The following is a 16,415-nucleotide window of genomic DNA, read 5'->3' as shown; positions in this document are numbered from 1 at the left end:
AACTACATGAAATTGTATTTTGAATCAAGATTATTTTTTTATGTTAAATTATTTACATTTATTCTGTTTTTAAAAATGTTTCAAGTATAATGTGAAATGCATATATTGTTTATATGGGGAAAATTGATGCTACAATTTTTGTAAATATGAAATATATATATATATATATATATATAAAATAATAAAAAAGAGGTCAATCATGTGACTTAATTAACATCGAAAGAATAAAATAATAAAAAAGCAAAAGACAAGTCATGTGGTTCAACCAACATGCAGAAAGAAAGTATAAAATAAATTAATAAATAACAAAGATATAAAATAATAAAAATGCAAAAAACAAGTCATGTAGTTCAACCAACATGCAGAAAGAAAAAAGAAAAATGAAATAATAAAAATGCGAAAGACAAGTCATGTAGTTCAACCAACATGCAGAAAGAAAGTATAAAATTAATAAGTAACATAAAAGAGATATAAAATAATAAAAAAGCAACAGACAAGTCATGTGGTTTAACCAACATGCAGAAAGAAAGAATAAAATTAAATATAATTAAATAATAAATAACATAAAAATATATATAAAAAAATAAAAAAGAGCCAAGTCATGTGTCTTAACCAACATGCAGAAAGAATAAAATAAAATAATAAAAAAGCAAAAGACAAGTCATGTGGTTCAACCAACATGCAGAAAGAAAGAAAGTATTAAATAAGTAACATATAAAAGATATAAAATAATAAAAATGCAACAGACAAGTCATGCGGTTCAACCGATATGCAGAAAGTATAAAATAAATTAATAAATAACATAAAGATATAAAATAATAAAAATGCAAAAGACAAGTCATGTGGTTCAACCAACATGCAAAAATAAAATAAAATAAAAATGAAATGGAATAATAAAAATGCGAAAGACAAGTCATGTAGTTCAACCAACATGCAGAAAGAAAGAAAGCATAAAATAAATTAATAAGTAACATAAAAGAGATATAAAATAATAAAAATGCAACAGACAAGTCATGTGGTTTAACCAACATGCAGAAAGAAAGAAAGTATAAAATAAGTAACATATAAAAGATATAAAATAATAAAAATGCAACAGACAAGTCATGTGGTTCAACCGACATGCAGAAAGTATAAAATAAATTAATAAATAACATAAAAATATAAAATAATAAAAATGCAAAAGACAAGTCATGTGGTTCAACCAACATGCAAAAATAAAATAAAATAAAAATGAAATGGAATAATAAAAATGCAACAGACAAGTCATGTGGTTTAACCAACATGCAGAAAGAAAGTATAAAATAAATTAATAAATAACATAAAAAAGATATAAAATAATAAAAATGCAAAAGACAAGTCATGTGGTTTAACCAACATGCAAAAATAAAAAATTTAAATAAAATTAAATAAAAATGAAATTAAATAATAAAAATGCAAAAGACAAGTCATGTAGTTCAACCAACATGCAGAAAGAAAGAACTAAATAAAATAAAATAAAATAAAAATAACTTTATAAGGAGTACCATTCCATTCTCATGATTGTGTGTCAAGGTCCGAAAGTTTCTTAAAATATCAGATGATTTGACCTTTTTAATCAAAATTGGTTCATGTTGTAAAATGTCATGCGGTGTGACTCATAAAAATGTTAAATGGATTTCTGTTTTAATAATTCATAGTATTTGTAAAAAAAAAATAAAAAAAAAAGTTTTCTGTACACATGATTTCAAGGATAATGTTATATTGTATATGTTGTTGGTTGGTATAAATGTATTATATTTTATAAATATAACAGCAAATACATTAAATATGTGTTGGATACATAAATATTTTGAAACATGACATTTTTACCGTCGTTACATTTGAAACTTTTACTTTTACTGAACCCCCCCCCCCCCCCCCATATGAAACAAACAAGCATACTAAGAGAGAATATTTCTTCAGATGGTTTTTCTTTATTGTGGACACTCTTATTTGTCATTGCCTCTTATAATATTTGAATGGCTTTGTGAATGTTAGCACTTGACCTTCTGAATGACTTGTGCACATATTGTATAGCATTTTACTTCACTTGATGGGTAAACCCATCAGTAACCTGCCCTCCTAGACCCCATGCTAGCCCTTCTCCCATTTTCTGGAGATTGCGATACTTCCTATTCAGGATTGGAGGGACTGCCAGATGTTTCCTGGTCGCCCCCACCCTGGCTATGTGCGTAAGAGCAAGAGAGAGAGAGACAGAGAGAGGCAAAGGAAAGAGAAAAGTCAGGTTCACTCTCCCCCTCAGGCAACACTGTCTCTGAGGCTTCACTTTTTGAAGCTTTCCTTCTGCCCGGCTGCATGAGTCTGGAGCTCACTAAACCCTCAGGACTAGCGTGACCATCTCGGCTAGCTCGCAGTCAGGGGCTTTCAGTCTCACCTGAGTAAAGACAGCGAGACGGGCTGTCAAACTCTCTGTGACTTTGAAAGCTCCCTGCCCATGCGTGTGGCGGTCTCATGGCGTGGGACTGTGGCCTGAGGTATGTGTTTTCTGTGTCCCCTGCACTGCAGCAGGGCCCTGGAGCTTCTCCACACGATAAAGAGGAGATCAGCCGATTGGAGATGGTCCAGAGACTGGCCAAGGACGGATGCCGCCTTCTACACAGCCCGCTCAGAGCTACCGAAAGGCCTGCTGAGGTGAGCTGCAAACTAATGTTCATGTATGTGCACTACATATACACAATATTATTATTGAGTGTTTCTTTAACTTTAGGCTCTTATGGAAACTTCAGAAACAGGGTCTTATTTTTCTAAAACAACAAATGTTATTTCTGGGGACAGTATGTTTCGAATTTGAGATGTGACATTTTAGAATAAAATAGCAGACTGATTTGTTTAGCCTAACCTAATTTCATAGATAGATAGATAGATAGAATTTTATATATCCACAAATATACACAAAATTAAATACAATTTAAATGTTTGAACACTTTGTTTTTTGTTTAAATTTGACAAAATTGCATCATCGTTTAATAATAATAATAATAATAATAATAATAACATAACTTTATTAGTGGCTAAATTATAGGTCCTGGTGAAAATGATACCACAATAAATTGATTAAAAAAAACAGTAATTTTTGCATAATAATCGAAATGATTTATATGTCATGCTTTGTTTCTATTATTCTGTTTTTAAAAATTTAATGACTTGCATAATTTTTTTTTTTAAATGTTCTGTATACAAAATTTCATTCAGAAATGTGCAAAAAAAACATATTGCAAAAAGGAAGATCTTGGTAAAAAAAAGATATTTTTGGTGAAATAAATATTTATAATTTATTTTTCTATTTCTATTATTTTTCTATTATTCTGTTTTTAAAAAATGTAATGATTCTTTTTTAATAGATTATTATTATATTTTAAAATTGAAAATCTCTGTGATGAGTGAAAAATAAAAATACAAAATGTTGCCAAATAATTGTATTAAAAAATTGCAAAAAATATAGTAAATGAAAATATGAAAAATGTAATAATTAAATTAAATTAAATTTAAAAGAAATGCAAAAAAGAAAATCTTGCTAAGAACAAATCATTTTTGCATAGTAAATATCAAAATGGTTTATATTATTCTGCTTTTAAAACTGTAATGACTCCTCATAGTTTAAGAAACTTTTTGTCTGTGACAAAGGAAAATAAAGGAAAACAAAAAGTAAAAAAAAAAAAAAATTAATAATTATAAAATAATAAAATTTTGTATAAATTACAAAAGGAAGATCTTGGTTTAAAAAAAAGGTATATAAAATAATATATAAAACAAAATAAAACAAAACAAAAATAACTGCATTCAAAAAGTAGCAAAAAAATTAAATAATAATGGAAAAACAAATAAAAAAGGAAGATCTTGGTAAAAAAACAAACAAACACTAATAATTCTTGCATAATAAATATCGATATGATTTAAGAAAAATTAAAATCCAAAATGTAGCCAAGAAAACAAAACAACAAAAATAATTGAATAAAAAAATAACAAAAATTTAAATAATAATAAAATTAAATAAAAAATACAAAATACAAAAAGAAAGATCTTGATTTAAAAAATATACATTTTTGCATCATAAATGTCAAAATGATTTTTATATTATTCTTTGTTTGTATTATTCTGTTTTTAAAACTGTAATGATTCCTTTTGTAATGGATTCTTACATTTTAGGATCGAAAATCTGGGTCTGTGTTGAGTGAAAAATAAAAATACAGAATGTATCAAAAAAGCCTGAAAAATAATTGCATTGAAAAAGTAGCAAAAAATAAAATAATAATTAAATTAAAAAAAAAAACATGAAGATCTTTGTAAAAAAAATGCAAAATCATTATCAAAATGAGTTTTATTTCACTCTTTGATTATATTATTTTGTTTAAAAAAATTTAATGATTCTTTTTTTAATGGATTCCCATATTTTAAGATAAATCTGGGTCTGTAATGAGTGAAAAATAAAAACACAAAATGTAGCAAAAGAAAACAAATAATTGCATTGAAAAAGTAGTAAAAATTTAAATAATAATAAAATAAAATAATACAAAAAAGAAAATCTTGAAAAAGTAGCAAAAATTTAAATAATTCTAAAATTTAAGAAAAAGCAAAAAAATAATAAAAAAAATTACATAATAAATGTCAAAATGATTTTTATTTTATTCTTTGTTTATATTATTTATATTATTGTAATGATTCCTTTTTTAATTGATTCTCATATTTTCAGATTGAAAATCTGGGTCTGTGATGAGTGAAAAATAAAAATAACCATAGGTTAAAAAACGCCCTATAATTAAAACATCATGTTATATATTCAGTGTCATGCATGCTGGTTTTGTGGATTTGTTGTGTGTGGATTTGTTTAGATAATGTATTATTTTATATCATAATACCTCTTTTTTGTGATGTGTGAAGCAACACCCTTGCAAGTTGATATTATCTTTATCTAAATGAAAACTCATTGTTTGACCTCACTTTTTTAAAAAGGGCACCAATCCCATGCTAGTCTCTAATTGGTTGATCCCACAATAGTCCCGGTTCGCCTCTTCCTGATTGTGGGCGGCCACTCACAATGACAGGAAGAGCTGACGTGAGCGCTGTAAGGTTGCCGACCACCAGTCATTCCTCTTGCCCTGGGCGGCATATTTCTTCGACCTTTCAGAAACAAAAGTCGAATTGTCTTGTATTTGACTTATAACCATCATAAGGAACTTTGACAAGCCCCTTTTCGTCTCATGTGTATTGCCATATTCAAAATCCTTTGATCCAAATAGTTTTTGAGTTTCGGAAAATGTCACAGTAGCCCATTTGAGGTTGGCCTTTTGGGGTTTTCTGATGTTAGGATTGGCTGTTTTTACCCTATATTCATCCTGTATCCACAAAAAAAAGGTACAGAAGAGAAGAAATTGTTAAATAAACTCATTGTTTTTGCCTTTTTGGGCACAGAAAGTATTCTCATAGTTTCACTTTCAGAACAAAAATGCCCCCCTTGTCATCCAAAATGTTCATGTCTTTCTTTCTTGAGTTGTAGGGAAATTGTTTTTTGAGGAAAACATTTCAGCATTTCTCTCCATATAGTGGTTCCCCCGAGTTTGAACTTCCAAAATGCAGCTTCAAAGGGCTCTAAACGATCACAGCCGAGAAAAGAGTGGTCTTATCTAGCAAAACGATGGATATTTTCTAAAAAAAAAATTCAATTTATATACTTTTTAACCTCAAATGCCTGTCTTGTCTAGCTCTGTGTGTACTCTGTTTAGAGATTAAAAAGTATCTAAGTTGTAAATGTTTTTCAGAAAATAAGCGATCGTTTGACTAGATAAGACCCTTCTTCATCGGCTGGGATCATTTAGAGCACCTAAACTGCAATTTAAACTGCATTTTGGAAGTTCAAATTCGCGGGCACCCCGAGTCCAAGATATGGAGAGAAATCCTGAAATGTTTTCCTCAAAAACATAATTTCCTTACAACTGAAGAAAGAAAGACATGAACATCTTGGATGACAGGGGAGTGAGTACATTATCTGTAAATTTTTGTTCTGAAAGTGAACTACTCTTTTAAGGTTGAACCACTGATGTCACATGGACTATTTTAACAATGTTCTTATGACCTTACTGGACCTTGAACGTGTCGGTTGCGTTGCTGTCTATGAAAGGTTAAAGGAAGGCTGTCACAATTATGAAATTTGGCTGACTATTAATTGTCTAAGAAATAATTGCGATTATGTGGATTAATTGTCTGGTTCATGTCTTTGACATGCATTTGTATGCGCATTGTTCATTAAATTGTTACAAAGGATTGTGATCAGTCATTTCGTTGACGCCACTTTTTTTCATGACGATAACGAGACGATGACGAGATAAAAATGGCTCGTTGATGACTAAAACATGACGAGACGTGTGTGAGTTTTCGTTGACGAGACGAGAATAGACGAAAATGTTAGTGGGTGGTCCGTCAGACGTTTAAAATGCATGACATTTCCGCTTATTGTGCATGCCAATTAAAACTTAAAAAGTATCTGACGCTATGGCAAGCCGTTTTAGCATTAAATACTCTTTGCTATACTAGTATGGCAAGCCGTTTTAGCATTCCATCCTTGTTTGTCTTTTATGTTCTAAAACATACCTTCATTATTGTAATTATTGGTGAAAATAGTCGATCCGGAAGCTCACATTGTGTTGAACTATAGATCTGCTATTTTCAGAACTTATAAGTGACACTACCAAACAGCAAAATACTTACTGACCTACATTAATTTGTTAAAAGACTACCTTTTTCCCCTTTTTTGACTAAAACTAGACTAAAACCTTTTTGACTTTTCGTCGACTAAAACTAGACTAAAACCTTTTTGACTTTTCGTCGACTAAAATTGGACTAAAACTATCACATATAGAAGTGACTAAAATTTGACTAAAACTAAGAAGCATTTTAGTCCAAAAGACTAAGACTAAGACTAAATCTAAGATGGTTGTCAAAAACAACACTGATTGTGATTTAGAGACAACATAACATGGAAATGTTTCTGAAAACCAGAGTTACCTTCGGAGACACATTCATATAAACCCCCACCCGAATACTCTTTCTTCTTTTTAATATTTCAAGAATCGTGAACAGTGTATTTTCTGCTATCGCATCTATTCTAACCATGCTGGCCACATGCATACTGCAGCTAAATTCAGTTGTCACTTCACCTTTTACTCTTTAATCGCCTTCTGTACACACACAATTCAATAAAATACGGGAGGGACAAATGCATTCAACAACCGCATTAACCCCAAAAAAATACAGCTAACATTAGTGACAACCACTTTTACAGAAATGCTATGCAGTTTATAGAGCCTTGCTATTCACTTTTTTTTCTACGGCCATTGGGCCAGGCTGCAGGGCAATTTTCACGTCATAATTCAGACTCAGGCTGGAAATCGGGCCTGTTTTAGGTTTCTCCTCCTTTTTATATTTTAGACATCTATCAATTACGGTGACGAAACTTCGAGATTTCACTTTCAGTTTCAGTTTTGAGACTCTAATTGCGTTTAGTGTCTCAGCCAGCAGCAGTGCCTTCAGCGCAGCTGGAAGAGTTCCACGTTCAAGCACACACAATAGACTGAAATAAACTAGTGTAATTCCGAGTCAGTGGCTGTGTTTCCATTACCCCTTAAATTGTGCAAAATCAAATTGCGAATTGAAAAAACGCCTAATGGAAACGTGTCAATTGCGCAAAAAGCAATGGAAACGTTTTTTCCGCATTTATGGGTCACATTCGATTACATATAGCCAAAATCCCACAAAAATCTATTGCCATGACTTATCGCGAGAGGAAAAAAATATGATTTAGTCGCATAACATCGGTTAATGGAATATTCGCAATATTTTTCAATCGACATTTTTAAAATATCGCCAAAGTTTTGCTCAAATCTGTAATGGAAACGCGCCTATTGTCGCAAAGATCCTGACTCGCAAAATCCTCTTTGGACGCGCATTTAGAGAGAAATGCATCTTTGCGGATTACATAATATTAAGAGTTTTTGTTTTCGATTTGTTTGATTTCGTTAAAGTAATAATTTACAGTGTTCTATACATATTAGGGCCGGGACTCGATTAAAAAAATTAATCTAATTAATTAGAGGCTTTGTAATTAATTAATCGAAATTAATCGCATTTTAATCGCATATAAATATTTGACCTGAGAACAGTGAGAAGTAAGTTTTTTTTTATATGGATTTTTAGTATACCATTGAATAATGACTGAATACATAAGCTTATGCAACAAAATATTGTTTATTTTTGTTCAACCAAGTCCAACAGACCAGTGCAATATTGCCATTAAGTGTAGCAATAGGCTCGATGTGCTGCGGTGAGATGCGAATTCCTTGTTGCATAGCTTGCACACAACCATGCTCTTATCGACGCTTCCATCCATTCGTCCATGTTCACTGTGGTTTGTTTTTGTCTGAACGCTAGTTGGTGCTCCACTATAATAGGTCCGCCGAAACTCATCCATTAAGAAATGTTCCACGGTGCAAAAATAAGTGCGATTAAAATGCGTTAAAAAAATTTAGCGCGTTATTTTTGTGTAATTAATTAATCTAAATTAACGCGTTAAAGTCCCGGCCCTAATACATATATATGTTTATCGCGTCTGTAAGGCATGTGTTTGCTGAGTTTTGGTTCATTTTTGTGAAACGCTCCGCCTGTTCAAGAACGAGACAGCCGAAAGCGTGTCTTGTTTGTTTCCTTTATTTTATAAAAGCTCTGTTTGTAATGTTTTGTTGATATTGTGAGTGCACACAAATGAAAGTAGACCCTTTACAGTTCTGAATGATGTATTACTCTTACCTTTTGTGAGCCAAAATGACAGATTTAAAAAATTTTCACTGAAAAATGCAAGTGTTCGCATTGGCGCCTGCATGTCTTGTAATGCCCGCTTCAGTTTCAACTCTCGCAAAAGCAATCAGATAAGCGCCTAATAGCGCACATTTATCTAAGTTTAACGTTTAAACTAAAAAAAAATGTGTACTTGAACTGGCCTAGGTTAAAGCTAGTCTGATTTGGGATGAGAGTCAAGATGTTGTACAAAGAGATGAGGTCTGGTGTTTGATTAAGAAACTCTTTTACAAGTGCATGCCACACATTTCACTTGTGCTCTGCTTTCAATCATGGTCTCAGTGATGTAATCGTTTGTGTTTAATAGTTTGTGGAGCCTATTTGCAGTGGCAAGGACTTGGATTGAGTAAACTAAAGGCTCGAAGTAGTATATGCTTTCAGTCTTCTGGTTTGTAAGTTAGTTTATGTGTTTGTTGTGCAGGCAACCAAATACAGAATTTAAGCTAAATATGAAGCTGTTTTTAATCAGTATGATACTGTGTCTGTCCCCTAATGTGTTTTTAATGAAGAATAATTGTATTGTTGTTGGTTATGCTTTAATCTGTTTGTAGTGAGTTTGGTACTAGATGTGTATCCTAAATCCATGTAGCCCGTAGGAGCTATAAATGAGATGTGGTTTTGTTTATTCCTGTAGGAATTATGGAAGCCTTCGCAAAGTAATGTCAACAGACCAGTAAATGATTTAAAATATCATATTGTCTTTTTGTCACTTACATAAACACAGAACTGTTCCAGAGGCTTCTGCTCCTTGTTTCGGTGACGGAAGCATTTGCAATTTATATAACTGCACTCGTGTAGGATTTTTTCAGTGTTTTCATTTTAAAAGAGTTTGTAGACCTAGATTTTTCAAGAAGTAATAACAGAAATGTAAGAAATGGATGGATGAAACAAGGTTGCTCAAATGTTAAAGACATTATAAAGCTTCCTGAACTAGATAGTTTGTCCTTGTAATACTTCAACTGTATTATTATACAATATAAACCTTTTTAAGTCAAAAGTTTACATACGCCTTGCAGAATTTGCTAAATGTTAAGCAAAATAAAAGGAATCATACAAAATTCATGTTTTTTTTTATTTAGTACTGACTTGAATAAGATATTTCACATAAAAGATGTTTACATACAGTCCACAAGAGAAAATAATAGTTGAATTTATAAAGATGACCCCATTCAAAAGTTTACACACACTTGATTCTTAATACTGTGTTGTTACCTGAATGATCCACAGCTGTTTCTTTTCTTTTTTTTTTTGGTTTAGTTATAGTTGTTCATGAGTCCCTTGTTTGTCCTGAACAGTTGTTCTTTAGAAAAATCCTTCAGGGTCCCACAAATCCTCATCATTTTTGTGTATTTGAACCCTTTCCAACAATGACTGTATTGTTGACTGATTTTGAGATCCATCTTTTCTGAGGACAACTATTACAGAAGGGTTCAAAGACTCACTGATGCTTAAGAAGGAAACACGATGCATTAAGAGCCAGGGGTGTAACCTTTTGAACAGAATGAAGAGTACATTTTTCTTATTTTACCTTTTTTTTTTTTTTTTCATTTAGTACTGCTCTTCAGAAGCTACAGAAGATACTTACATGTTTCCCAGAAGACAAAATGAGTTAAATCTACCCTGATCTTCAAATTCAAAAAGTTTTCACCCCCAGCTCTTAATGTATCGTGTTTCCTTCTAAAGCATCAGTGAGTGTTTGAACCTTCTGTAATAGTTGCATATGAGTCCTTCAGCTGTCCTCAGTGTAAAAAGATAGATCTTGAAACAAAGGGTTCAAATACACAAAAATGCTGAAAAAGCACAAAATTTGTTAGGACCTGCAGGATTTTTCTGAAGAACACTGGGCAGTTTAACTGATCAGGACAAGCGAGGAATTCATGAACAACTGTCACTAAACAACAACAACAACAAAAACACAGCTGTGGATCATTCAGGTAGCAACACCTTATTAAGAATCAAGTGTATGTAAACTTTTGAATGGAGTTATTTTTATAAATTCAACTATTATTTTCTCTTGTGGACTATATGTAAACATCTTTTATTTGAAATATCTTATCCAGGTCAGTACTAAATGAAAAAAATAGCATGCGTTTTGTATGATCCCTCTTATTTTGGTAAAATAATTAACATTTTGCAGATTCTGCAAGGTGTATGTAAACTTTTGATTTCAACTGTAGATAGATAGATAGACAGATAGATAGTGTTTCTGTCTACAATATGACATTTCCCATGTGTTGTAAAAAGTTGACTTGCTTCAGACCCCCTAGGAGGGCAGCAGGCCAACTTGCTATGGTCATAAAATCAATAATTTATTGTATAGTTCATTGTATAGAACAGGAGTTCTCAACTCTGGCCCTCGAGGTCCATTTTCCTGCAGAGTTTAGCTTCAAACCTAATCAAACACACCTGAACAAGCTAATAAAACTCTTCATCATTACTAGAAAGTTACAGGCAGGTGAGTTTGATCAAGGTTGGAGGTAAACTTTGCAGGAAAGTGGACCTCGAGGGCCAGAGTTGAGAACCTCTGGTATAGAAAAACTCCCATTTAGCACAAGCATCCACATAGAGGATGATCTGAGCTCAGGTGCTTTGGTTGCTTAATGTTGCAAGCAAAAATCTGAAGTGACTGCTTAAACAAATGCACCTCCAGGGTACTGTCACACATATGCTGTCTTGTGAGAACAGTGGCTTTAATAAATGCATTACAATCATCTATCTCATATGCAGTATACTCTACTCTACTGAGGTGATTGGTTTTGTAGCTTTTGCCTGACGCTTGTAATAAGAGTGGCTCCTGTGTAATCACAGAACTGGTCATCAAGGGCCAATCATGATGCATGCAGTCACTTCAGAAGGGAACGAGGTAAGCAGAGAGACCTTTTAGTGTGATTGTAGTGTTTCTCTCAAGTCGAAAATAACTTTTTTTGTGGAATAAGACACTTGCAGTTCTCCGTTAAGTCCGATTGTTTTGTTGTTTTAATGATTCATCTATCCAGAAATGTCCTTTCACATTGAAGGCCACTTACCTCCCTAAAAGGATAGTTCACACAAAAATGAAAATTACCCTATGATTTACTCACCCTTAAGCCATACTAGGTGTATATGACTTTCTTCTTTCAAACTTCAGTTATATTAAAAAATGTCCTGGCTCTTCCAAGCTTTATAATGGCAGCGAATGGGTGTTGAGATTTTGAAGCCCAATAAAGTGGATTAATCCATCATAAAAAGTAAAGGCCTTTATAAACTTTATAAACCGTAACTCTAGCTTCTGCTAACTGAGAGAGTGTTGTTTCAGTGGATGGCATAGGACGTACGCGTAGCGTAAGCTCCAGTGAGAATATGCTAGTCTCGCAAGAATAAACGTTTGTTTACAGCAAAGGAAAACCGGTCTCCTTTTGGCTTATATTGAAATCCTCAGACATTTTTCTTTATAAATCCTTGTTTTGTACTTCTAATTTGTGACCAGTGAATTGTTCTGCTCATTCCACTGTGCTTTCGCAATTGTCTTGTATACGACAGTTAGCGGTAGCTAAAGATTACAGTTGATAAAGTTTGAAATATGCATATTTTTCATACACAAATGCATTACCACATGGAGTACTTTTTATGATGGATGGATGCACTTTATTGGATTTTAAAATCTCAACACCCATTCACTGCCATTATAACTCTAGGAAGAGCCAGGACATTTTTTTAAATAAAACTCTTGAGGGTGAGCAAATCATAGGGTAACTTGATGAGACCTTGGAGAAAGGTCTTTAAAATATTATGGTTTTCTTAATTTTCTTTAGGACAGTTGTTTCACCATGACATCTTTGAATATGTTTAAAAGTAAAATGAACTTGAATGAAACTTGCTGAACAAAATTAGCATGACAAGATTTCTGTGTTTGCACTTTCACTTTTACCATTACTTGGCAAATTTTCGCTGATGAAATCGAGTAATTTTTGTAGGAATCTACATTATTGAATCTGAAGGAAAATCTTTCCTCCTCCAATTATTTTCCACTTTGATCAACAGTAATTGGCTTGGTTTGAAAGTGACTTACAGTTGAGGTCAAAAGTTTACATACACCTTGCAGAATTTGCGAAATGTTAATTATTTTACCAAAATAAGAGGGATCATACAAAATGCACGTTATTTTTTTATTATTTAGTACTGTCCTGAAAAAGATATTTCACATAAAAGACATTTACATATAGTCCAAATGGAAAAAAATAATAGTTGAATTTATAAAAATGACCCCTTTTAAATTTCTACGTACACTTGATTCTTAATACTGTGTAATTACATGAATAATCCACAGCTGTTTTTTTCTGAACAGTTAAACACTTTCCTTCAGAAAAAACCTTCAGGTCCAACCAAATTCTTTGGTTTTTCAGCATTTTTATGTATTTGAACCCTTTCCAACAATGACTGTATGAATTTGAGATCCATCTTTTCACACTGCGGACAACTAAGGGACTCGTATGCAAATATTACAGAAGGTTCAAACGCTCACTGATGCTCCAGAAGAAAAAGCAATGCATTAAGAGCCAGGGTTGTAAACTTTTGAAACGGAATGTAGATTTTTCTTATTTTGCCTAAATATCATGTTTTTTTTCCATTTAATCTAATCTACCCTGATCTTCAAATTCAAAAATTTTTCACCCCCAGCTCTTAATGCATTGTGTTTTCTTCTGACACATCAGTGAGCGTTTGAACCTTCTGTAATATTTGCATATGAGTCCCTCAGTTGTCCTCAGTGTATAAAGATGGATGTCTATAATTAAAACTTTATAAGCTGTAGTCTCTATCTGTCGTATATATATTCACGGGAAAGTTGCATTTCAGCGTAGGATGTAGGCACAGCGTAAGCTCCGGTGAGAAGTGAGAAGTGATAAACTTGCAAGCGCAAAGAAGACAGCAAAACAAAACACCAGGCACATACTAGAAGTATTAAGAATCAAGTATATGTAAACTTTTGAGCAGGCTCGTTTTCATAAATTCAGCTAATATTTTCTCTTGTAGACTATGTAAACATCTTTTATGTGAAAGATCTTATTCAGTTCAGTACAAATACAGTAAATAACATGCATTTTGTATGATCCCTCTTATTTTGGTAAAATAATTAACACTTTGCAGATTCTCCAAGGTGTATGTAAACTTTTAAGCAGCGCTACATAAATCTACATTGACAACAGACAATTTTTGGAAGGTGAATTTTCGCCAAAGTTTATGATGAAAACGCTTACGTTTTTGTGATTCTCCTTTGGTTGTATCTTATTTTGTCTATGACATTAAATATGCTGCCACTGGGGCTCTTTCAAGAAACGCATGCAAATGGATACTCTGTGGTTCGAAAGAAAAGATGCAAATAGATTCTTGCACCAAACAGCAACTGCTCATTCGAATTTGCCTCCAGCCTGCGCTGATGCCATTATCGCTGAAAAAGGTGGCATTTTAACAGCTCAAAAGTTTTCACTTCACTTCCAGCGAAAGCCTAAGCACATCTTAATGCCACCAAACGCCACATTTCAATCCTACGTAATGTTCCTCTGTCACTACTTAAGCGTTCAGGTTTCCCTCCGGAGTCTAGATATATGGGCAGGACTTGTTTATGGTACGCTGCCATTAATGGAGCTTTTTGCCAGACCAACACCAAGCAGAAACTTCTGCCCGGGGAGATGAGTCTGAGACTGTGGCTTTATAATGCAGTTTGTGCTTTGAGTGTGTGTGTGGGGTGCAGTGTGCACACGTGTGTGTGTGTGTGTGTGTGTGTTAAAGATTACTGTAGGTCTCTCAATGCTTCAGTGCAATAGGCAATTAGAGCAGAAAAGTGCTGGTCCTTCCAGCCTGTCTGTCTGCCTAATTACGGCCGCACACACGCGCTGCATTGACTGATGTGCTGTTTGCTGTGGTCTGGGGACAGAGAGCATGAAAATCAGCTCATTAAAATGTGCACACACACACACACACACACACACAAACCTGGAATGATCTATCCATTACTGCTAACTTGAAATGCGCTTCTCTTAGTGTATCATTGTAATGAGGATGTTTTTTTCGAAGAGTGACGGTGAGATCCCGCTCCGTATGCTGTTGGCACAAGCATTATGGAAGGCGTGAGAGGCTCACACCCATATTTACACACACCACCGAGTCACGCCTGCAGTTCACATGCTGGCTAAACTACAGCAAACAGACCCTTTATTGGCGTTCAGAGTCCAGAGTGGTTTTTGAGTATTCGTATGTGATCAGTTAGATGCAAGTTATATACAGCAGTGGTTATGTGTGATATAGTGAATTGTGTTTGTACATGTTGGTTAAGTTTTAAGGATGAATATTGGAGATTGAGTGCTTTGTTCTCAGTGTGTGTGTGTGTGTGTGTGTGTGTGTGTGTGTGTGTGTGTGTGTGTGTGTGTGTGTGTGTGTGTGTGTGTGTTTCAGTGTGTTCAGAGAGCTGTGTAAGATTGATAACACACACAGGGCAAAGTGACAAGGCTTTTACAGGACAATAACAGTGAAATGTTGGTTCCCAGAACCTTTCCTTCATACACACACACAAACAAACACTTTCTGTATACGTATAGACACCTCACATTGTACATTTGCAGTGGTAGGCTATTTGACACTAAAGCCTCATTTAAAAATGCATGTATCCAAATTGTCAAGGGTCTGAATGTATTTTTTGCAACCCCCGCTAATGAATGTTAACCAGCCATCTACAGTGCTTTGCCAAAGTATTCATACCCCTTCATTTTTGTCATGTTTTCTTGCAGCATTATATTAAACTGCTTTAAATTAGTTTTCCCCCACATCAATTTACACTCCATACACCATAATAATGACAAAGCAAAAACCAGATTTGCAAATTTATTGAAAATAAAACACTGAAATAAGTACATTGCATAAGTATTCATACCCTTAACTCAGTACATAGTTGAAGCACCTTTACAGCCTCAAGTCTTTTTGGGTATGATGTGACAATCTTGCACATCTGCATTTGGCAATTATCTGCCATTCTTTGCCTCACATTTTCACCTCTCAAGCTCTGTCAGCTTGGATGGGGGCTGGCAGACATTTTCTAGAGTCCTAGTTGTTCCATTCGTCTTCCATTATGGATAATGCTTCTGTGAACCTTCAATGCAGCAGATTTTTTTCTGAACTCTTCTCTAGATCATTGCCTTAACGCAAGTCTGTCACTGAGCTCTACAGGCAGTTATCTTGACCTCAGGACTTGGTTTTTGCTTTGATATGCATTTTCAGCTGTTAGACCTTTTCTGAGAGGTGTGTGCCTTTCTAAATCATACTCATTCAAATGAATTTGCCACAGTTTAACTCCACTCGAAGTGTAGTAACATCTAGAAGCAATATGAATGCTCCTGAGCTAAATTTTGAGTGTCCCAGAAAGGGTATGAATGCAACGGGATCTTTTCAGTTTTTTATTTTTAATCAATTTGTACAAATGTTAAAAAAGTAATTTAAAGTAGTTTAACATAAGGCAGCAACATAACAAAATGTTGAAAAATATGAAGGGGTATGAATAATTT

The 16,415-nt window shown here is 33.5% G+C and overlaps 1 protein-coding gene across 1 annotated transcript in view; it reads left to right on the top strand.

Moving 5' to 3' along the window:
- Positions 1-2,365: 2,365 nt before the first annotated feature.
- Positions 2,366-16,415, top strand: part of LOC141342365 (rap guanine nucleotide exchange factor 5-like) — a 60,691-nt gene continuing 46,641 nt past the window's right edge. Inside the window, exon 1 of the mRNA XM_073846806.1 lies at positions 2,366-2,670. Coding sequence (XP_073702907.1) covers positions 2,491-2,670 — 180 coding nt within the window. The 5' untranslated portion in view covers positions 2,366-2,490. The remainder of the gene's footprint in view (positions 2,671-16,415) is intronic.

This window comes from Garra rufa, chromosome 9, assembly GCF_049309525.1.
Source record: "Garra rufa chromosome 9, GarRuf1.0, whole genome shotgun sequence".
In the NCBI taxonomy this organism is placed as follows: Eukaryota; Metazoa; Chordata; class Actinopteri; order Cypriniformes; family Cyprinidae; genus Garra; species Garra rufa.
Note: the sequence above shows the minus strand (reverse complement) of the source record. Positions and strands in the feature narration are given on the sequence as shown.